A 23306-nucleotide genomic window follows, 5' to 3' on the forward strand; every position below is an offset into this window, starting at 1 on the left:
GCCGAGCCTCACCAACAGTACGTCGGGCTTCCCGAGTTCCGTCTTTCCGGCGAACTGTCCAACCCGGCGCGAACGCTGGGAACCCTCTGAACGGTCGGTGGGTCGGAAGGCCTGGGCAGCTTCGCCACCTGGAGGACTTGCCCTTAGCCTTGACCTTGCCTAAAAGCAGGTGCTACGGGACAACCTGCGGCATCCGAGCAAGGCGGGCTGCTGAGCCCAGACGGCTGCACCAACGCCAGTGGCCCGCTTTGGGGAACTGCTGGGAACCGGGAAGACGCTGTCATTAGGGGAAGCTGGGGGAGGGGTCCACGGGAACTCCCAGGACTCATTCCGCAACCTGCGTCAGTCTAAATTATTTCAAAGTTTGTAAGGAAAAAAAACCAGACTCCGAAAAAATCGAGCTAAGGTCACCAGGCAAACACACACACGGGGGCGACAATGTCAGACAAGATGAAAATCGAGGCCAAAAGCATCAGGCGAGACAAGGAAGGGGATTTAACGAGATGCAGTCGCCACTGAAACTCGAGTGGGGCCGGGCACGTGCCACACGGTGCCCAGTCGCGGAGGCCACAGGAGAGGGGAGGCCTCGGGAAGTGTCCAGGAGGTCCAGGCGGAGGTCAACCAGCAACGCATAAGGCCACGGCAAACACCCGGATCTCTGAATCACCCGTCAGCAAAGTGAAAACTGACACCACCATCTGTACGAGAATTCTCCAGCGCATGGAAGTTTAAAACTCTGGGGTCTAGGGGCGCCTGGGTGGCTCAGTGGGTTAAAGCCTCTGCCTTCGGCTCAAGTCATGATCCCAGGGTCCTGGGATCGAGCCCCACATTGGCCTCTCTGCTCAGCGGGGAGCCTGCGTCCCCCTCCGCCTCTGCCTGCCTCTCTGCCTACTTGTGATCTGTCAAGTAAATAAATAAAATTTTTTTAAAAAAGGAAAAGACAATACAGTTGATGCCGAGAAGTCTAGCTGACGCGTCCTTCACAAGATGTGGAGAGTATTCAGGGTGAAAAAATAAATAAATAAAAATGAAAAGACTAAAACTCTGGGGTCTAAGTGGAAGTCAGAGTAAGAACTAGAACCACACACACAGGCCTCTCGGGCCGACGCGGTGCTGCTGCAGAAGGCCGAGCTCACGGAAGAAAGTAAGCCTTCTACTTACCTGCTTTCACTCTATTCAGTAACTGGACGACCAACTCGAATTTGAAAAATAACCTGGAGGAGATGCCATGCACGTGAAATTAACTTAAGCAAAACTGGTACAACCTCATGTAGGGAAAGTGACAGCCACTAAAGACCCACAACTTACAGAAGACTTCACGTATTCCGGTCAACCCCACGTACAGTAATTTGAAGACTTATATAAAGTGAAAGACCTACCGGGACATTTAAAAATCAGGGGCGCTTGGGCGGCTCAGTGGGTTAAGCATCTGCCTTCGGCTCAGGTCATGATCTCGGGGTCCTGGGATCAAGCCCGGAGTTGGACTCCCTGCTCCGTGGGAAGCCTGCTTCTCCCTCTCCCACTCCCCCTCCCACCCCCACTCCCGCATTCTAACAAATAAATAAAATCTTTTTAAAAAATTTAAAAATCATTGGAATGAACCCCAGCAGAGGTTTAAACCCACCCAGCTGATAAGAGACCTGGACGAGGTTCTGAAGACCTCACCCCTCCTGCCCACCAAACCAAAAAGTTCCTGACGAATCTGACCCAGACCTCAAAGGACTTCCTTTTGCTTTTTTTCTAGAACCTGCAGAAAAGCGAAGTTCTAAATTCTTTTTGTAAGGCCGGCACAATTTAAATTTAATTTTAAAATCAGAACCAAACAAAACTACAGACCAACCCCTTTGTACACACGGCTACAAAAGTAGGGAGCACAGACCCACGGAATTCGCACGTTCGAAGCGTGTCAGTTAACATACGGACGCAGCTCAGTGCCTGACGCACGACTCCTTGGTATCCTTGGTTAAAAAACTCTGAATCAGACAATCGTGGGTGGTAGAAAAGAAAATGAAAACTTTTCATAAAATTCAACATCTAGATAAGGGCACCTGGGCGGCTCAGTGAGTTAAAGCCGCTGCCTTCGGCTCAGGTCATGACCTCAGGGTCCTGGGATCAAGGCCCGCGAGGGGCTCTCTGCTTCCCGCCCCTGCCTCCACTGCCACCTGCCTCTCTGCCTCCTTGTGATCTCTGTCAAATAAATAAGAAAAATCTTAAAAATAATAATAATAATAAAAATTCAACATCTGGATAAAACTCTTAACATAAATACAAATAAAGGAATCCTTCCTTTACACAAAAATCTATCTGCAAAGCCAGCATCTGCTTCACGATAAGAGACCAGACGCATTTGCATTAAAGTCAGGAGTGGGAAGGGGCATCGTCGCTACTGAAATTCTGAAGGTATTTGCTGATTCGGTCAACCCAGAGAAAGAAAAGATCTAGAAATCCCAAGAGCAGGGAAACTACCCTCATTTGCAGGCCACACAATCAGAGTGAGCGGGCTCACTGACGGGCTCACTGACGGCTCACTGACTGTGCGCGGGCCAGGAAGGCTGGAGGGAAAAAGAAGGGATCACGGGAGCCAAAACCAGCCTGGGGAGTCATTAGAAATGTCCACCCTCCGCTCCCGCCCCAGCCCTACCGAGTCAGAAACTCAGCTGGGGTCGGAGGGATCCCTACCGCCTTGCCCTTTAGCACGCCTTCTAGAACATTCTGACGCAGACCCCAGGTTGAAAACCCCCAGACCAAAAAGTCCAGCAAAGTATCTGGGAACAAAACTAGGCAGAGAAATTTAAAAACGTTCCTAAGTTCAGTCGACCATCAGGGGTAAAAGTCCACGGGCAAATCCAGCACCAGCAATGAAATCTAGACGGCAAACGTAGATGTTCCGTCCTTGGGGCAGGAGGAAGCCGCTTGTACCAGGTGTCAGCTCCGCCTACACTGATGCCCAGGGAGCGCCATCCCCGAAACGCAGCCTGACTGTTTAGAGCGGTTATCCAAGGTCAGAGAAAGCAAACAGGCCGGCACAGGAAGGAAATTTCCAAAACAGAGAAGTCCGCGGGGAACAGCTCTTCTTCTTATCATCAAACTCCCGTTCTTAACGCATGAAGCAGAGACCAGAGTTCGTAGAGAAACGCAGGGGAAGAGAACGTGGTCCTCCTCGCCCTCCCCTGGCTCCCTTCTCCTACTTTGGGGAGGGGGTGGAGAAGGGGCCGGAGGTGGGGGGGAATCCCAAGCAGAGTCCACGCCCAGTGAGGAGCCTGACACGGGGCTTGATCTCATGACCCTGAGATCATGACCTGAGTCCGAATCAAGAGGCAGAGGCTTAACCCACTGAGCCACCCAGGTGCCCCGAGAAAGCAGTACTTTAAGTCAGTGGGAAAGAAACATACCATTAAATATAAAAGATACTAGAATCCATTGGGGGGCAAGACAGAGGAACATTCAAATTACGTCTTGAATGGATCAAAAATTTAGAAGGAGAGAAGAGCAGAGAAGCAGAAGAAAACAGGATTTTGTTTTTGTTTTTTTTTTAAATCCCAGAGTGGGGGTACAAAAGCTTTCTAAGCAAACTGCAAATCTCAAGCCTTAAGAGGAAATGCTGGTAAACGGGACAGATGCGTCATTCGCACATACAAAAATAAAGCCAAACAAACTGGAAAAAATACTCAGCGAACAAATGCTTCCTTCGAACAGGCACTCTTGCAAATCGGTCCGAAGAAAACCCGCGTCCCAGAGAACCCGGTGGAGGGCAGGCCCCAGGCAGCGTTTGACAGCCGAAGCCACACGGTCACTCAGAAAACGCCAGGCCCACGAAGACCGTCCTAACACGCTGTCGGGACCCACGGCCTACAGGCACGGAGGGGCGTCAGGACATAAACCGAACTCGAGAGCTTTGCTCGTCGGTCAGCATCTAAATTAAGAAGCATCTTTTGATTCAACGATTCAACTCCTAAAAGTTCACTTGTCCCGACAAAAATCCCATCGAGACACACTCTGGGAGAGGTGCGACAGCCACGACCGGCCACAGAGCCACGGTCCCGGCCACGGAAGCCATGTTGACACCACGGACCCCCATCCTCTTACCTCTTCCTTCCAGCACCTTCTGGGGCCCTGACTGAGCTTCACTTACAGAGAAACTTGTCCCGAATCCTTATTTCTGTTGCGTGGAAGAACCCTGTAAGCTGGTAAAACCAGCTCCGTGTGTGTCCCAGGCCTGGGGTTTCCCAGGTCCGGTGGTCCTAGCTGCGGCGACCCCTCAACAGGTTTGTGTGCGGAGATCCTCCCAGTGAGACAAGCCCACTGGCAGGGCCGCACCCCCCCAGCGGGCCGAGCGCCTGGGCTGGGACCCTGCCTTGCCCTGTGTGCGCGTGCCCCCCTGGTGAACGGGTCCTTGCTTGTCACCTGCCCTCTGACGACGAGAGACCCAAGACACAGGGCGTCCACCAACAAAATCCAAGCCTGACAGCCAGACGATGGGGCTCGAGGTACAAACACCAACAGACGTGTTACTAGTGAGGTATTCAGTTGCTTTTTTAATCAAAAGAAATTCCAGAACCGATGGAAGGAGCAGGACCGACCGAACTCTTTGGTTTTATGGTCAGGATATCCGAGGAGCCTCCCCTCCCCGGTTTCTACCCCACCGGCTGGGGAGACCCCACAATGTACCTGAGCAGCTTATGAAAAACTGGCCTTTCAGGAGGAAAATCGATCACGACTATGTCCAGGTCAGGCCGCCCCTCTGCGTAGTCTGGACACACATTTTTCTTTTAGAAGCTGATTTGCAAGGCCTTCTGCTCAGTCGGGGGGCACTGCTAAGGGCAAAGTTTGGGGAGCCCCCTGGGAGAAAAGGCCACACCTGCCAGATGCGAACAGCTTGGTTTACTGTGGCTTCTCAGCAGGAAGGTTCTAGAATGAAAGGCCCCATATCCGTCCCATCTCCAGAAAGTTCAAGTTGACAGCGAAAGACCCAAGAACCAGGTGTAGGTCTCAGAGCCGAGCCCACGGCTCCATCCGGGAAGGAGGGACCTCTCGAAGCAGGCTTCGATTCCCCGGCCCCGCCTCAGACCCTCACCCAGAGTCTCGGTGGCTCGCCGGGATCACTCAAGTCCGTTTCAAGTGAGTCCCTGCTGTCAGAGGACCCGTCACGCCTTTGGGGGCCACCGGGAGGCAGTGGTCAGGAACCCAGGCCAGTAGGGTCAAGTTACTCACCACTAATTCATACCAGAGGACCTCTCAGAGCTTCCGAAATCCCATTTAAGTTAGCAGTGGAACTGCCTGGAACCCGTGTAGACTGTGGCACAGACTCATTTAAAAGCAGCTGCGAGGGTGCGAGGGAGAGGGGACCTTATTACAAGCACCTGTGGGGTCATCTGCTTTCTTGCTGTTGGTGCTTTTTGATAAATACCCAAATTTCCGGTCATAGGAAGCTGCTCCCAAAAGGCACGGAGACTCACAGCCCAACGTGCCCGCCCTCTACTAGCTGGAAGGGAACATCAAGACGTGTTTTCAACTGCAGTGGCTTGAGCCGGTGGGGGGCCAGGTGACCCTGGCTGGCGGAGCCCTGCCCTGCACGGCCGGAACATGCGAGCCCAGCAGACGCGAACTCGGGCGGAGGTCTCAAGCGTCCGTGTCTCCGGATTTCAGGGACAAGAAACAGCCTGTAAGTCTTAAGCTGCCAACCGACACCCAGGGTTCCTGCGAAGTGTACCCACCAATCCACATGCGGCACCAAAGGAATTTTACTGGGTTCCGATTCAGCGCGTCCCAGACCAGCTGGACATGGCCAGCGCGGCCCTGTGTTGAACGCGTGCCATGGGGAGGGCCCCGCAGGCTGCCCTCTGTCCAGGCGCCAGCACCCAGGCAGGCCCGAGCTCGGGGAAACCTCCTCATTCAGCCTCCGGGATGTCCCGGAGCCCTTCGCTGTGGCGGCTCCGCCCGGTGATCTCCAGCAAGGCCTGGGCCTCGGGGTCCACGTCCAGGATGCTCTTGTTGCTCTTGGCCTTGGGAGGAAAGGAAGGGATGTGAGAGTCTCCCTGAGAGCCAGCACAGAGCCCAGACGTCCCCGAGAGCCGGCACGGAGCCCGGACGTCCCCGAGAGCCGGCACAGAGCCCGGACGTCCCCGAGAGCCGGCACGGGGCCCGGACGTCCCCGAGAGCCAGCACGGGGCCCGGACGTCCCCGAGAGCCGGCACAGAGCCCGGACGTCCTGCTGACACTGAGCTCACGGCAGCACTGTCAACCTCCTGAAAACACCGAGGGGCTCTGGCGCTCTGACCCCGGGACGCCATCATTGGGAGCTCACGGGGCACAGAGGGCCCGGGGATGGCTCACTGCAGAACCACAGGACGAGAAGGGAGCCCGGACCTCCCTCACCTTGTAGACACGCCACACACCCCCCAGCTTCTAGCCTTGGGCAGGGCCCCGCCTCCAGGAGGGTTCACTCTATGAAACCCCAGGGACTGCGACGGGACTCCCGGCCCTGCTGCGCGTCCACGAGCATCTCTGTGTCCAGCAGCAGCTGTTGGGACCGAGTTTAGGATAAACGACCTCCAGACGGAGCAGTGAAAGGGGCAGCTTGGAGAGAGCTGAACAGTGGCCCCCGCTCACCTGCTGCGACCCTGAGGCATCCCCCACGGCCCACACCTCCATCTTCTCAAAGCTGAAGTTTTCCTGGGCCGACAGCTGAGGGCTGTTGTAGGTGGTGCACTTGGGCTTGGCCTTGCTGTGTCCTTTCCCGAAATCCACATCGACCCACAGCCCGAAGTAGTTGTGCTGTCCTCCCATGCCCTGTTGGGGGGGGCGGGGTGCGGAGCACAGCTGCCTCAGTGGAAACCACCAGACCTCCCGGGCTGCTTCTCCCTCAGGCTGACTTCTGGCGATTCCCGAGGACCTACTGGAGGACACCCAACTGTCCTTTCTGGGAGGTGTTTGGGGTCCTCAGGGCCCCCCCCCAGGAACCTCATGGTGATCCCAGGAAAGAGCAGAGCACGGGGGCCCTTTCCGCCCAGACAGGCCAGCCCACCCTTCTCTGGCCTCCACTCTGCAAGCACAGAGCTGGGCTTTCCCAGAAGGTGCCTTGGGTTGCGCAGCACAGGAAAGGAATCGGCTGTGGTGCTGGCAGGAGGCCCATTTCCCAGCCAAACCAAGCAGGCACTCGGGAACTGCTTTGGGCTAGAGAGTGTGGGGACACCCATCCCAGCTCCGCCCCTGGCCTGCACCCTCACCCTCTTCCTCCCAGGGCTGAGCCTCCGGGCTGCGGAACGAACAGACGGGAGGTACGCTCACCCCGACGGGAGCCCCAGTTTTGAGTCACCCCGGGACTGCTCCCGATGGCTTCCAGGAGCACAGATCTGGGCGTGCCCCTCTCCAGCTCACCTCCAGCCACAAAGGCCGCGGCCCAACCAGGTGACCCCAGGGAAACTGGCTGAACCCACCCTCTGCACACAAGTCACAGACACGCCCAGCAGGGCCCGACCTCACGGGCGAGAACTGTCCCAGCGGTCACTCGCCGCGGCACTGAGGCCCGGGCAGAATGGAGTGACCGTGGGCCACACCCGCAAGCGCAGGCCCGCGGCTCCCCTGGCTCGCGGGGAAAGCGACGGCCCGGCCGTGTCGGGACTGGCGCCCCGAAGGAAGGACATCGTGGAGGTGGGACAGCCCGGGATCCCTGAGTCCGTACCAGTCCGTTCGGGATGGTCTGCTGCCCGTGATTCAGGTACATGTAGTGGTCGTTGTAACCCGTGGACGTGTACGCGGCCATGCGGGGCGAGACGGAGAACAGGAAGCACGTGTCGTCCCCTGGAAGGCACCAGAGTGGGGACAAGCTCGCGTCAACGATCCCACGCAGCGCCGGGTCGCACAATTCTGGGGAACCGGGGCCCGGGGAAAGCCAGCCTCTTGCTGCCGAGCCCAAAGCCGCGGGCCTTCCAACCGCAGAAACGGTGACCAGCGAGGAAGGGACGGCCCGGCGGCTCCATCACCTCAAGGTCAGGACGGCGGCACCTCAAGGTCAGGACGGCTCCCAGGACAGACACGGTGGGAAGGCCCTGAAGGGGACCGCATCTGTGGCGCGAGGCCGCCCCCTGCTGGACGCCCGCCCGCCGGCCCCAGGACCGCGCGACTCCAGTCTGAACACCTGCCAACTGTGTTTTCCCACTGTCCTCGGGGAGCTCCTGCTGCTGGAGAACACGAAGACCAGCAGAGCTGACCCGGAGTTAATCCCAGAGGAGCTGGAGACGCGGGCGAGAGCCTCCCACCGCGCAGACAGCGGCCCGTTGTTCCCCAAAGCCTTGAACGGGGCTCATCCTCAGGGAGGATGCCCCGCTCACCCCCCCAGACCCCGTGACGAGGAAGGCGAGGTGCAGAAGTGCGTGGATGAGGCAGGGCTGAGACAGTGGCCCCCGGAAAGGTCCCTGGGCTGGCGTCTGGGAGCGTGGATTTGGGGAGGGTCCCCCACTCCCAGAAATGTTAAAGGGGGCGCCCGTGCAAACAGTGTGCTTGGCATAGACACCTGCTTTCCTCCCGGGACTCTGGGGTTTGGGGACTCTAGTGAATGGCCCCTCAGGAAAACGCGGGGTACCGAGCCCCTCACGGCCCTTGCTGGTGGACAATACTGTTGGGGAATCCCGTGGAAGCCCCAGAGAGGGCTCCGGAAGCCGGCGCCTGTCCCTCTGCCCACCTCATTCCACGCCCTCTCGCTCTAATTAATCACAGCCACGAGGGTGACCATACCCTGAGGCCCACAGGTCCTCCCAGGGAATCCCTGACACGTGGGTGGTCTTGGGATCCCTGACACAGTGGGGAAGAGCCAGTAGCAACCAGTGGATAAAGATCTGGAATAGTCCGCAACCTCAGAGAAAACTAAATCCTGGAAACAACAGGATCTCGGGGATTCAGCTCCCGACTCCCAACCCTCCGCCCCCGCCCCTGCCCCGCAACGACGACCTCCTTCATGTCAACTCTGCACCAGGACACGGCCTCCCGGCCTGTAGAGCCTTGCCTCGTGAGGGAAGGTGTGCAGAGTGCACAGCACGACAGAGGACACACAGGGCACCCATGACCCTCCCACTCTGGGAAGGCTTCCTGGAGGAAGGGACCTCGGGCTGAGTCCCAACATGGAGCTGGTCATGCAAACAGATCAGGCGGACAGCAAGAGCAGATGTGCTCAGTCTGAGAATGAGCCGGAGCCCAGCCTGCAGGAAGTCTGCGGAGATGGAGCAGCGGGGCACACGCGCCGTCATGAGGCTCAGATCCAATACGTGCCCCTGCAGGCAGCATTCAGGGCTCCCAAGAGAAGACATCACGTCGGACGTGCTGGGCCGTGGCAAATGGACCGGAGGCAAGATGGAAACCAGGGGCCGGTCAGGAGAAGAGCAACACTGGCAGGACTGACCTAAGAGAAGGTGGGGGGTGGACACGGGACCCTCCCATCCAGACTCCCGGTCCCTGTCCCCAAGGAGTGAGTGGCATGGGTCTCTCACATCTAGGGACCTGGACAGGGAGGGTATTAACCGGGCTCCTGGGTGTGAGGGCGGGACTGCATCGGGTCTCAGAGCCTCTGGGCAAGTCCCCCAATACGCCACTGGGGAGACCCACTGGGGACACGGGCAGCCAAGGCCACCAGTCAAGGCACACGCAGGGACGTCAGACCCGGGAAGGCAGGTGCACCTCGGAGTCTGAGAAAAGCCCATGACCAGGGAGGTGAATGATCCTTGAAAGTGTTGATCAGGGCACATTTTTTTAAGGAAGGGGAAGAATTTACTCCAGAGACTTTCCCCCAGTGCACTGAAAGCCACGCAAGGGGAGCTCGAATTGCCAACAAAAATCCCAAGACCGGAAAACCAGGGCAGAGAAGAAAGGCAGACCCCGCGGAACAGATGCACCGGTGGGGAACGGGCTGTCCAGGGCTAGGGGAGGGCCCGGGACAAGAGCCATCCACCGGACAGGACGAGCAGAAGTGACCCCAGCCCTGCCTCCCCCGGAGCCTGGACCCACGGGGTTTAATAATGGTGTCACCTCCTCCCCTGAGACCCAGGGTGGGGATGCCTGGCCTGTGTCCCTTGCTCTGCTGCCACAATCCCTAGACCACGTAAAGCAGCATCTCCTGCTCCTGCCCTCCCCATCGTGTCCAGAGAAGCCCGTGGAGGAGCCGAAGAAAAGGCTCCGGACACTCACGCCCTCGGGCGGCTCAGGCGTCCCCAGGCAGCAGCCACGAGACCCAATGCTCCAGGAGCACAGAGCTGCCGCGGGCACCGGGGGGGACCCCGTCTCACCTTGAAACTGAGGCTTAACCTCCCAGGAGCAGGAGGCGAAGCCGCCGAACACCTGGCCGTCGTGGTCCTCCAGCAGCAGCACGCAGGGGCCCCGGTGGGTGATGCGGCCGCACAGCTGGGCGAAGCTGTGTCCGTGCAGCTCGGACGAGAAGAGCAGCCGCCAACGTTGCTGCTGCTCGCGGCGCAGGTGGGAGTTGAGGTAGATGACCGACGGGACGTCCAGGATGCTCTCGAACACCCTCTCCTGGTCAACGTGACGCTCGGGGATGAGGGCGGCCAGGTCGAGGGGGGAGCGCAGGAGGAGGAAGCCTCTGTGGATGACCACGCTCAGAAACGTGGCCACGAGGGGGGCCCTGAACACCCAGGCCTCGATCATGGCTCGGTCACACTCACAGTCCAGCTGCTGAGGCCCCGGAAGTTTCTCGCCACCTAGGGGAGGGGCAGACCCAAGCCGTGTGGCCACCGCGTCCCTGGACATCCACTTCCCACACCCGGGTAGCCCAACGTGGGAGCCACGCGTGGCTTCTGAGCACCTGACACGTGGCTGGTCCGAACAGAGTCACACTAAGTATAAAACGCACACCCGGTTCCGAAGATCCCGTGTGAAAACAACTCAAGATCTGTCACTTTTTATATTGATCACCGATGCTCCAGCGTCCTTCGGACGTCCTAGAACTAACTGCCCTGCTCCTTTTTACTCTTTCCACGTGGCTGCTAGAACATTTGACCTTTCACACATGGCTTGCCTCGGTGCCTGCACTGATCTCAGCCCATCTTTTCTTCCCGTTGCAAGTCACACGAGAGGCCCAGGAGAGAGCCAGGCCTCACCCCTACACCTGGTCCTGAAGCCCCCAGCAGGTGTACCCAAGAGAGCCAGGCCAAAAGCCATTCTTCGATGGGCTTCCACCCAACACAGCTGTTTTGAAAGGCCCTAGAACTGTGACCCTCTCCAGGCAAGTCAGGGCGGGGGCTGGTAACTTACGAGATACCCCCACTGCCAATTACCTGGGAAGGATGGGTGTCATTAACTAGGAATTACGCTTGACCCCCCTATCTTGTTTTCTATTGCTTACCCTCTGAGAAGGGAGGGAATACAGTGGGGATTCCAGAAGGCCGACCACTGATATTTTACATGTAGTACGTTATTCTCCTGTCAAAGTTCCAAATTCATCACTTGATTTTGAAACAGGACCATTTTCAAACCGCCTTTTGAAGTCCAGCTTTATAATAAAATACTGTTTTTATAAAAATAAGTCTACTCTGCAGAGATTCACCACATCACAGAGATTCATTGCTTTTTTAAATCCCAAGGAAATTCCAATGCATATGGTTTCTCACTCAATGATAGTAGATACGCATTCTCCTCAAGTGCACCTGGAACTCCGGAACAGATCGTACAGGAGTGCATGAAGCACGCTTCAGTAAATTTTAAAGGACTAAAATCATACAAGGCATGTTCTTCAACCACAATGAAAAGAAATTATAAATCAACAAAAGAAGCCGATTTGGGAAATTCACAAACACAGAGAGAAGTCGAATAACACACATTTAAGTCACCAACAGACCAAAGGAGGAATCACAAGTTAGAAAATGCTGAGAGGGTTGAACACATACACACAACACACCAAAACTTACAGGACACAGCTAAAGCAGTACTTAGAGGGAAATGTATAGCTGTAAATGCCTATATTGAAAAAGAGAGATCTCCAGCCAATAACCTAACCTTCAACCTCAGAAAACTAGAGAAAGGAGACCAGACTAAACATGAAGCAACCAAAAAGAAAGACAAGAATATAGTGAGACAGCAAAAACCAACTCTATCAAAAGTTGGAGGGGCGCCTGCGTGGCTCATGGGTTAAGCCTTTGCCTTCTGCTCAGGTCATGGTCTCAGGTCCTGGGATCAAATCCTGCATCAGGCTCTCTGCTCAACGGGGAGCCTGCTTCCCCCTCTGTCTCTGCCTGCCTCTCTGCCTGTGATCTCTGTCAAATAAATAAATAAAATCTTTAAAAAAAAAAAAAAAGCTGGCTCTGTGAAAACATCCACCAAAAACTGATAGACCTTCAACTAGACTGATCAAGAAAATAATAAACTGGGACGCCTAGGTGGCTCAGTCAGTTGAGTGTCTGTCTTCAGCTTGAGTCATGATCCCAGGGTCCTGGGATCAGGTCCCACATCAGGCTCCCTGCTCAGCAAGAAGCCTGCTTCTTCCTCTGCCTGCTGCTCCCCCTACTTATGCTTTCTTTCTCTCTGATAAATAAATAGTTTAAAAAAAAAAAAAAAGAAAGAAAGCTTAAAAAAAAAAAGAAAGAAAGAAAAAACCTAAGTCTAAGCCTTCTGACTAATATCAGAAATCAGAGTGGGACATCACTACTGATCCTGCAGAATAACCATTATGAAGAATACTAGGAACCGTTATATTAATTTCTGCATGTTTGTGACTTTCCCAAATGCCTCTTATTACTGATTGGTAATTCTTATCCACTGTGGTCGAAAAATCACACTTTGTATGACTTCAGTCCTTTTATATTTATCACAAAGTATGTTTCATGGCCAACCGGTAAGATAATCTGGAACAAACTTGGACGACTCACATTTATGTGTTTCAAAACTTCCCTACAAGGCCACAGTGACCGAGGCCGTGTGGCACCAGTCTCCGCGTCAAGGTCTCCACGGATGGGTGTGCATGGTACTTGCCTTGAGCGTCCATCTCGGAGAAGAGCTGGGCGGCCAACGCCTGCACCCTGGCGGGGGGGCCTGGGCCTCTCTTCTGGGTCCAGCCTCTCAGCTCCTGTCTGTAGCTGAGCACGTGCACCACAGAGCCAACCAGATCCTCTGTGAACTGCAAGACCACAGTTTTACCATTTGTCACGTTTCCGCCGTGACCCACAGCCTACATCCTAGCAACACAGGGAAGGGCGCTTGACCTCTTCAATGCCGACTACAATGGGCCACAACGTGGGAAGAGATTATGTCACCGGGTAGGTGTTCCAATTCTATTTCACCAAGGCCTCTGTCCAGAAGTCCTGACCTCACCAGTGATGTGGTCTAGAGTCCCCGAGGGAGACATCTCCATGTGCCTCCACCAGCTGCACCACCGTCCCAAGTCCCCACCTGAGGAACACCCAACGCTGCTTGGCATGGCTGCTAATGGCCTCATGACCTACCTTCTGGACTTCTCTTGCTTTCACAGGACCTTCTGTGGCAGAAATCATCTTCAGGATTACAAGACTCTTCTCCTCGGAGTTTCCCTTCAATAGGCGGGACATGGACACCGTGAACTGCCCCTGGGAGACGTTGTCGCTGGGCCCCTTGGCCTTCCCCGTCAGGTCGACCCTCCGCATGCCATCATGGAGTCTGGTGACCATCTCCGGGGGAAGAGCTTCCCCAACATGGTTCTGTTGGCAACAAGTGGGAGAAAAGGCTGGACGGGGTTGAACTAGGTGTGGTAGGATCACAGGAAAAGGACTAGGCACCAAGAGTGACCACTGCCGCTTCCAGATGCTTCCACTAGCACTCAACCTTCCTAAAGCCCATGTGTATCCTCTCCCCCCCACCCAACAGAATCACATCACCCCAAAATGCACATGCCTGATGTGTCCTGGCTTGTGGTTCACCTTGGCCATCAGACTCCTCCAGTCTGTTCCCATCCCGTTCTCCGAACTTTCCAGTCCCCCCAAGACTGGTCACATCCTTCCTGCCCCTGACCACCACCTTCCCTTCATTCTGCTTCCACGTTCACTCTAGACTACAGCGGTCACATGCACGTCTGAATTTCTTAACCCACGGAACGTACTTGTGTGCGTAACTGATCTGTTCTCCTCTAGATAGGGGAGCCAGCTCCTCTTACCCAAAGTCTTTGTGTTTAATATATAATTTTACTTAAGTTTTATTTAAATTTTAAATCTAATTCTTTTTTTAACTTATTTTACCAAGAGAGCGCAAGCGAGAAGCGAGCATGGGGGAGGGGCAGAGGGAGAATCTCAAGCAAACTCTCTGCTGATCATGGAGCCTGATGTGGGGCTCGCTCTCATCACCCCGAGATCATGACCTGAGCAGAAAGCAAGAGTCAGACGCTCAACTGACTGAGCCACCCAGGCGCCCCCATTTTAAAACTAAATCTTAAATAACATCTTGCCAGTAACGTTCTGTAAACACCATTTTCCTGCTCCACTCCCACAAGCAGTGCGATGTGCTCCAGGGATTACGGGCAGGCGGAGCCAACGCCTATCCCAGGAGCCCCGAGTTCCTCTGAGCAGGGTCTCAACACCGGGTTCTCTCCGATGGCTCCCTGCGTCGGCCGTCCGGGACAACACGGAAATCCACAAGCTCGTAAGGCAGGCTCCAGAGCTCACATCACATCTCAAGAGGAGTCCTACTTCTGCCCGTGGTCTCCAGGTTCTCTTGAAAAAGCAACTTCTGCTGCTTCCCCAGAAGAAACGTTCCCCGGTCACCAGGGTCTTCTGATCACCTTTTCCCCGTGTGCTACGATACACACACGGGACCGCTGCTACCCAGCCCTGCACTCACGCCGTTAACTGGCCTGGGGTTCCACCTGCTTCGGCTTCATGGATGACCCAGCAGACCGGGTCTAGCGGAGGTCCATGTACACCCCCGAGTGCACACACACCCCCCACAGAACTGTGACCCGGATAACCTCCCCAGGCGGTTTCCTTGTCTGGAACGGGAGCATGTTGGGGGACCTCCAAGGCCGCCACCGGCTCCCACCCTGCACCTTCTGGAGGAGGACGCGACTGGACTGCCCTCCCGACGCAGCCCTCCTCAGCGCCCAGGAAGGTGGGCCGGCGGCTCTCTCGGCCGCTGTCTCGCTCAGGCTGGGCACTCAAACATGCTGTTAACAAAGCCCCATGGGGGGACACTTGGGCGGCTCAGTTGGTCAAGCGTCTGCCTTCGGCTCAGGTCCTGGGATGGAGGCCCACACTGGGCTCCGTGCTCAGGAGAAAGTCTGCTTCTCTCTCTCCCTCTGAGCCCCCTCCCTGTTTGTGCTGTCTCCAATAGATAAATAAAATCTTAAAAGAAAAAGCCCCACGGACAGGATGAAAAGATGGGGTAACAGGCAGTTTTCACCCCTTGGCAGGTAAACCTTCAATGTGGAAGATTATTTTGTCAGACGTACCATAAAAATCCTAGGACAGGGCGCCTGGGTGGCTCAGTGGGTTAAGCCACTGCCTTTGGCTCAGGTCATGGTCTCAGGGTTCTGGGATCAAGCCCTGTATCAGGCTCTCTGCTCGGCGGGGAGCCTGCTTCCTCCTCTCTCTCTGCCTGCCTCTCTGACTACTTGTGATCTCTGTCAAATAAATAAATAAAATCTTTAAAAAAAAAAAATCCTAGGACATGAAACATTCACAAACACATCTGAAAGCAAAGCACACTTGAAAGTGTAGTTACCAAAAAAAAAAAGAGAGAGAGAAAGTGTGGTTACCAGACCCACGAGACCTGAGAAAGCAGCCAGTTACCTGGTCTCGGAGAGAAATCAGGGGACAAAACTTTAAGAGCCAGAATGCAGCGCTGGCCCTGTGGTTGACCTCAAGTTAGAAGTGTCCCCCAAGGGGCGCCCGGGTGGCTCAGTCGGGTAACCGTCTGCCTTTGCTTATGATCTCAGCGTCCTGGGACCGAGCCTGGCGTCAGGCCCCCTGCTCAGCAGGCAGTCTGCTTCTCCCTCTGCTCTTTCCCCTGCCATGCTCGCTTTCTTTCTAACAAATAAATAAAATCTTAAAAAAAAAAAAAGCTTCCCCCCAAACACCGCACTCATGAGGCAGAGCAGAGCAACCACAGATCCCGCAGTCTGCAAAGCGGAAAAGGCAGACCACGTGCCTTCTACGGAGAACGCACTTGACGTTGTTGCCAAACACTGGCCAGACCGCAGGGGAGAGCCGCGGCGGGCAGGGACCACAGCGTGGGGCACCTGCTGAGACCCGACCCGACCCTCACGGCCCCCACAGCTCTTGCCTTCAGCGCCTTCAGGGAGAAGGACCTGGGCGAGGTGTCTGAGCCGTGTGTCTCCGACGACAGAGCGTCAAACAGTCTGTCGATCTCCGCCTGCTCCTCGGGAAGGAACTGGGAGCAAAAATTCTGCCCCGCCTGGCTTCTGCTGTTCCCCATCCCTCTTCGTGTCCGGCACGATTCTCTGCAGAAGACAGCAAGTTAGAGGTCAAGTTAGAGAGCTCACAGAGAATACATGTTAGTAGGTATACGCGGTCAATTAGTCAATATAGATTTAGGTGCAAAAAAGCGGCCGAAATGCATCAGAGCTGGGGACGCTGGCTGACTCAGTCGGTTAAGCGTCTGCCTTCGCCTCAGTCGTGATCCCAGGGTCCTGGGATCCAGTCCTGACTCGGTCTCTCTGCTCGGCAGGGAGCCTGTTTCTCCTCCCTCTGCCCCTCCCCTGCTTGTGTGCGCTGACAAATACATAAATACAAACTTTTAAAAAATAAAAACAAATAAAATAAAACTCATTAGAACTAAGTCATGGAGTGGATGTATATCAGGCAGGAAAACCAGCCCCGACCCCCACGGTCTCCTCAAGCACACTCGTGCCTGCAACCAGTCTAGACTTACTTGGAAACATGGTTCCTACACGCATGTACCTAAAAGGTAGAAGTGTCTGTTTGTTCCTCGAACTCCTCTTATTTTCAAAACCAACTTGTGGGGCACCTGGGTGTCTCTGTCAGTTTTAGATCAAGTCATGGGATCGAGTCCCGCATCGGGCTCCTTGCTCAGCAGGGCATCTGCTTCTGCCTCTCCCTCAGCTCATGCTCTTGCTCTCAAATAAAATCTTGAAAAAACAAAACCCAACTTGAAGAAAGTCTGTAAAGCTGGGTGATCACAGGTACTTGAATAAAATCACCTTGAGAATATCACCCATGAAGCAAGCATGGGGCTGGACAAGCTCCTCCCTGGGATCCTGCCTCTGGCCCCAGGAGCTGCAGGGGCTGGGGCAGGCTCTCGAAGCTTCCACGCTTCCACGTGCTCCTGTGTGCAGTGGGCATCAGCATGCCCTCCGACAGAGGGCGTGGTGACTACTGGGCTAGGCAGTCCAAGCAGAGGGCTGAGAAGGTGCCCCTGACCTTCAAAGGAGAGTCACAGAGACAAGCACCCGAAGGCCCGGGGGTCTTGTTCATCGTCACAGACCCCATTACAGAAAGGGGTCGAGCGCCATCCGGTCTGGGAGTCCAACCGAAAAGCACAGCCAGAGAGGAAAAAACCTCTTAAAAGGCCAAGGGCTGCGGCTTGTCCCTCCTACCCTAGACTTCACCTGGAAGCCAGCGTCAGTGAAACTGGGGGAAAAAAGCACCTTCTTCCCCAGCCCAGGAGGGAACAGCCTCCCACCAGGTCAAGGCAGGCCAGCCCAGGCCCCCCAAGATCTGGTTGATCAGTACCCTGAGGGCAAACAGGGTACAGCCCTCATTTTTCTTCCTCCTCCTCCTGGAGAGATTCGTTTAATGTGAGACTAACCACTTCAAAATGAACAATTCACCGGCACGCGGCGCACAGTGCGGGGCAACCACTACCTCCACCAGGTTCCAGGTATTTTTGTCGCTCCCCCCAAAGGACACCTCGTGCCCATGAGCCATTCCTCCCCAACCCCTCCCCTGGCCCCTAGGGCCACCAATGTGCCGTGTCTGCGGGCGCCCCTGTCCCTGACATTCTGCATACACGCAATGACACCATCTGTGGTCTTGCAGGTCTGGCCTCTCTCCGGCAGCATCCGGGGTTCGGGGCTCAGCCACACCGCACAAGGGTCCACACTCGGTCCCGTAGGCTTGAGCACTGGTAGATGCCAGACCACGCTGGGTGTACTCGTTCGTCTGCTGTTGGACAGCTGGGCCAGCTCTACCTACTGGGTATCGTCAGTAGTGCTGCTGCGAAGTCCCGGCTTTCAGGCTGTGGGGGTACCTACCTAGGAACCGAGTCACTGGGTCAGATGGTGACCCAATGTTTAATTCATGAGGAACTACCAAACGGTGTTCCATTTTCCGTTCCCAGCAGCAAAGCGCGAGGGTCCCCACGTCTCCATCTCCTCCCGGATGCTTCTATTACTTCTCTATTTTTTTGATGCCAGCCGTCCTGGCAGGGGACCCATCTGTCCTGCGGAGAAAGATGCAGGCAGGGACTGGGACAGGGACCTCCGAGCACTTGCGAAGGCGGCTGGAGAGCAGGGCTCACGGGGCTCAGCTCGGGGCTGTCACTCACGGGCCACCTGATCTCGTGCTTCCACTCCAGTTTCCCAGCCGTGTGAGGACCAAGAAGGAAAACTTCGAGCCCTGGGCTCAGGGGCCGGTCTGCCCGAGGCCCTCCTCTTCTCTAGAAGGAGGGGGACTGTGCCAGCTGGTGCCTGGTCCCCTCCAGGGGCGCGGCCCCACCAACTGCGAAGAAAACACCTGACTGTGCAGGACTCAAAGGGGAGAAGAGCCACCGTCGCCGGGTTTGTAAACGCGCCGCTGATCTGGGAGGAGTAGCAGAGCGCGCAGAGCAAAGGGAGAAGCTCCTGGCATCACTGACGCAGCCGTGAACGGGAGACGCTCTAGGAACCGCGAGCCCGTGCTGTCAGCACGGAGCGTCCCGAGGTCATGCCCCGGAGGAGTCACACAAAAGAGGACACAGATGGCCGCCCGCTGAAGGCCAGCAGGGGCACGCGTGCTCAGGCCGCCTCCTGAGCCGCTGGGCGAGGCAGCGCGGGCACCTGGGGAAGAGCACGGGGGGCCGGGTGTGGGGCTGGGGCACACGAGAGGAGCTCAGCCCGGACCGGCTGTGACTCAGGACTGGTTCCGTTCGTCACTTTCCCACAGATGCAGGAGGAAGAGAGGGGAAGCTCAGCCATCCCTGGGAAGAGCCCTCGTGTTCCTGTTTATCAGCAGGGGGTTGAGGGTCAGCCATTCCCTCCCCGACCCAGGGAGCCTGCGGGGTGATCTGATCTTGGTCTGTACAGTGTGATCTTGCTTTTGCCTTGTTCTAGCACAGGTCGGCATGCATCACGACCACTTCAGGCAGAAGTAGTCAGAGGGACACTTCCCCACCAGGACCAGGGAAATTCAAGACACTCTCAAAATCTGAATTCATTTATCAAGTCGCCAAAAATCTTGTCACACGACCGTCCCTGCGCCCCTCATCTTGCTATTCGGAAGTCCTGAAAATGGTAAATGCATAAAAATGCACCCTGGTGAGTCTATCTCGTTCTCTGATAGGGGCTTCCTGCCAAAAATCATCAACTTTTTCATTTCAGGAGGTTTGGGACCTGAGAAGGCCCGGGACGTACCTAAACGGCTGGAAGGGGTGAAGGTCTTGCCACCCCCTGGGATGGGAAGGATTGAGACATCAGCACAGCTTCACATCAGAGCTGGAGTCCAACAGAGGCATGTGGTCCACTCGGAGCATCAGACTCTAGTCTCCTATCTGCCTCAGAAGGCCCGCACTCTCCACCTCTGTACACCACCACCCTACACAGCCTTTGGGTTCCAAGACTGCCAGGTGTTCCTGACTTTCCTAGAATGGATGGTCGCCTTTAACTGAAGAGGCGCACAGGCTCTTCCTCACCACCTCTGCTTGCTCTCTTCACTCACCCCTCCAGGTTCACGCCTGACTCGCCTGCTCCAATCTGAAAGTCCCAAGAGACTGTGTCTTCCAACCACCTCCCTAGCACCTGAGCCCCCTGGGGCATGCAGGTGCCGTGGTGACCCCGGCCAGCCTGTCAGGTCCACCGGCCCTTTCTCCTACTGCCTGGTGCGCATCCTGTGCAAATTCCAGGAGGCCAGCCTAGCTCAGGGCCTGAGAGAGCCCAGGCGCTTCCCCACCGGGACTCACTCCCAACCCCACCGCACTCAGGGGCCCCTTGGCTTAGTGCCACTCGCTCGACCACCACGACCCATCGCCTACCCAGGGATGGGCTCCTGGATGCCCTCATCCCCGCATCGCATGGCCCTACCAGGCCCAAGCCATGGAGGGACTCCACATGTGCAATCCCATTGGCTAACCCAGAAGCCGCCAGGGAAAGCCAGTGTCAAGGGCAGGAGGTCCAGCCAATGCCACCTCCGGCCTCTCTTTACCAGCGACACCATCTGACTACCTTGCCTCCCAATTCCCCCAATATGGAGAAAGCTCCTGCCCGGCTCAAAACCCAGGAATCACCCTACTAGGGGGATGCCAGCCTCTTTAAGGGGGACACCTGGAGCTAAAAGGCCACCAGCATTTAAATGCCACTCCATGTCCCAGAGGAGGGAACAGTGCACGTGGGGGCTGTGCCACTATGGGGCCAGAGGTGGTGCCTCCCCCAGCACACAGACCCTTCTGCATCTACTCCCTCCATCAGTGATTCAGTTTCCCCGCAGCCAGGCCCCGTCACAGAGAGCGGGCAGACACAGAGGGGCCAGGCAGGTGCCAGCCTGCAGGAATGATGTTCAGTGGAGAGAGATGGTCAAGAACAGCCGAGTCAGGGAGGAGAGAACTCAGGAATCAAGAGTCACAGATGTCCCAAGGGACATGCTGCGGCCGGTCTTCAGGTTCCTACAGGGGGCTCACCTGGGCAGCGGGGACCACATGCACAAAGGGGCTGGGGTGCAAACCCTGCCCACCGAGGCCAGGTCTGGCGCAGGGAGGGGAACCAGAGGCTACAGAGCAAGATCCCCTGATCTGCCCCTCCCAGCCCACCAGCCTCCCGCTCTGACCCGCTAAACAGGTTCCTCCTGTGTTGTCTGAAAACAGACCAGCACCACCAGCCCTCCCGCTGAGGAAGCAGGACAGGGAGGTGCAGGACAGGGAGGTGCAGACCAGCAGCAGGGGGTGGGTACAGGGCACCACCAGGAAAAGACACCACGAAATGCCTGCCTCAGGCAGGAGCTACAGACCCGGAGTGAGGGTGGGAAGACAGCAGCCTCTGCGATGGGTGCTGCCCCCGTACCACTGGTACCACTGGTCCGGGTGTCTGCGGGGCGGGACGAAGGCACAGCCCCGGAAGCAGGTGCCCCCACATCCCCCGACCGGGACGAAGGCACCGCCACGGAAGCAGGTGTCCCCCACACCCCACACCCCCCGACCGCCCCTTGACACACCCCAGCCTCGGTCACGGGGATCCTGCCCTAAGTCTCTCCAATCAACTCTAGGGAAGAAATGAAGGCCTTCGATGCACCCCTACATCTCCCCAAATACAACTTCCTGAACTTTCTTTCAGTCCCTGACAACGGATTTCTCCTGGGACCATCCCAGGTGCACCTCCTTAGGTAAGACAGTCCGTTCTCCTGGCAAGGTGCGCATCCAGCAACCCAGGCCGGCCGGAGCCTTGCTCGGGCTTACGTCTATCAAGTTCTTCCAGGAGGAAGGACCTCCATGCTACTGAAGACGCCTTACATCACGCTCTCCACCGGGGGTCATTCTACCCCCCAGGGCCCACCTGGCAACAAGGCTTGCTTGTGATGCTGGCGCGGGTGGGGGGGGGTTAGAAAGCAGGGGGCTAAGTATCCTGCCCAGCAAACAGGCCCCACAACAAACCACCTGGCCCCGAACCTTAGTAGGGCTGAAGGAGACAAACTGGTTTTCCAAGACTCAGGCCAGTGGGGCAGAGCTCCAAGGTGGGCACTGAAGGGCCAGCCTCTCGCGGAGGGGCCCTGGACGCTGCCGTTATGGTGGAAGCAAAGATGGGCAGCCCGGAGGTCAAGTTCTGACAGCGTCTGGTTTGAGGACTATGGCCACGTTACTAAGCCTTTTCAGTACAATGAGCAAATCGCCAACCCCGGAGTGAGGTGGAAGAGATTCAATCAGGTTAACACACGGCATTTCATTCCGCTTTTTGGGGTCCAGAGATGGAGACAGATGGGCCCAGCAACAAGGGACCCCCTCAGTGCTGGGGGAGAGCCAGGAGTTTTCCTGCAGAACGGAGCTGCCGTTCCGGCTGGGCTCCCCAAGTTGCTCCTGTCCTCGGGGTGCTCTCCCCTCTGGCCTGCCAAGATCCCACTGCTGTCTCCAAGGGGCCACTGTCCTGACAGCAGTCACCCGGCCCTCAGTGCCCCGTTTCTGCGGAGAGTCCAGCCACCTCATCTGGGCATCGGGGCTTCAAGCCCTCTTTACACCCCAGCGCAGCAGTCCTTCTGCATAAGGTCAGCTTGGGTGCAGAGTCCCCACTGGCCGGAAGGTGCCAGACCGGTCCTGCCCCTGCCCCTGCCCCCGGCTGGCTTCCCTTCCTCCAGGAGCCGGGCTGAATCATCTGCCTGGGAGTGGCTTTTGCTTACCTCCCCTCTGCGCCAGGCCAGCCACCAGGTCCGCTCTCCCGGGACAAGGCTAGTAAAGGGTGGCCCGCACAAACCGCCCCCAAGGCCCCCCACAGTCCAGTACAAGCCCCACGTCCCCTCCCGCCGATGCTCCCGTTACCCCGCGTCTATGCCGCCTCTCTCGCTGCCCCTCCCCAAAGCGGGCCACAGCCCCGGGACCCTCCGATCTCGACCCCACGAAAGGCAGAAGATGCGGGGGGACTCTGGGCCCCGACTGACACACGAGGGGACCCTCCCTCCGTCGCAGCTGTTCCCCGAGGGCCCCCCCGCCTCTCCCACGCGGGGGCCCGGAGGAGTGGGCAGCCGGAGGTGCAGGGTCCCGGCCCACTCCCGTGTCCAGCGCCCTCTCCCCCGACCCCTCCCCGGGATCGGCCGCTAGCCCCGCGCCGCCGGCCCGCGCCCCCCAAGCCAGCTCACCGAAGCCCACCGCCCGAGCACGCACCGGAACCTACCAGTCAGGCTGCCCGCTTGGTTTTTTTTCCCCCGGAGCAGCCCGCCCTCGTTGCCAGGCGACGGCGCTGACGGGCAGCTGTCTGCCCCAATAGCAGACGTGGAAGCTGAGGGGGCGAGGCCTAGAAAGGAGCTGGCCAATGGCCATGCATCTCGTGGGGCGGGCCTGCGTGGACGGAGGCGGGGCCAGGGGACCGGAAGCAGCGCCTGGACGGGGCGGGTGCCTGCGGGAGCGGCTGGGGAGGAGCTGGAAGCGGGCTGGGGAGGAGCTGGAAGCGGGCTGGGGAGGAGCTGGAAGCGGGCTGG

At 57.0% G+C, this 23306-nt stretch overlaps 1 protein-coding gene across 8 annotated transcripts; it reads right to left on the reverse strand.

The window, feature by feature from the left end:
* Nucleotides 1–4512: 4512 nt before the first annotated feature.
* On the reverse strand, nt 4513–23300 carry MEAK7 (MTOR associated protein, eak-7 homolog). Of its 8 annotated transcripts, none has more exons than XM_059383499.1 (11): nt 23003–23300; nt 18487–18659; nt 18194–18376; nt 16243–16420; nt 13440–13670; nt 12970–13114; nt 10275–10703; nt 9002–9394; nt 7682–7800; nt 6610–6789; nt 4513–6002 (listed from the first exon to the last, which is right to left on the reverse strand). In XM_059383499.1, the coding sequence occupies exons 4-11, from the start codon at nt 16393–16395 to the stop codon at nt 5889–5891; spliced, it is 1764 nt and encodes a 587-aa protein (XP_059239482.1). In that variant the 5' UTR covers nt 16396–16420; nt 18194–18376; nt 18487–18659; nt 23003–23300; the 3' UTR covers nt 4513–5888. The 8 variants fall into 8 exon arrangements, with proteins under 8 accessions (XP_059239482.1, XP_059239480.1, XP_059239487.1 ...); XM_059383497.1 differs by having other exon boundaries at nt 18194–18381; XM_059383504.1 differs by lacking the exon at nt 9002–9394 and having other exon boundaries at nt 18194–18381.
* Between the last annotated feature and the right edge of the window lie 6 nt (nt 23301–23306).

The sequence above is a fragment of the Mustela nigripes genome, chromosome 17 (genome assembly GCF_022355385.1).
Source record: "Mustela nigripes isolate SB6536 chromosome 17, MUSNIG.SB6536, whole genome shotgun sequence".
Lineage (NCBI taxonomy): Eukaryota > Metazoa > Chordata > Mammalia > Carnivora > Mustelidae > Mustela > Mustela nigripes.

Bases quoted from the DNA above. Each gene is read 5' to 3' on its own strand.
- MEAK7 (XM_059383498.1), bottom strand. From the start codon at position 16,395: ATGGGGAACAGCAGAAGCCAGGCGGGGCAGAATTTTTGCTCCCAGTTC. The intron at 13,671-16,242 runs GCAAGAGCTGTG...TGTTGCCAACAG, and splicing joins TCTCCCTGAAGGCGCTGAAG to AACCATGTTGGGGAAGCTCT. The intron at 7,801-9,001 runs GCAAGGCTCTAC...GGTGCCTTCCAG, and splicing joins TGCACACCTTCCCTCACGAG to GGGACGACACGTGCTTCCTG.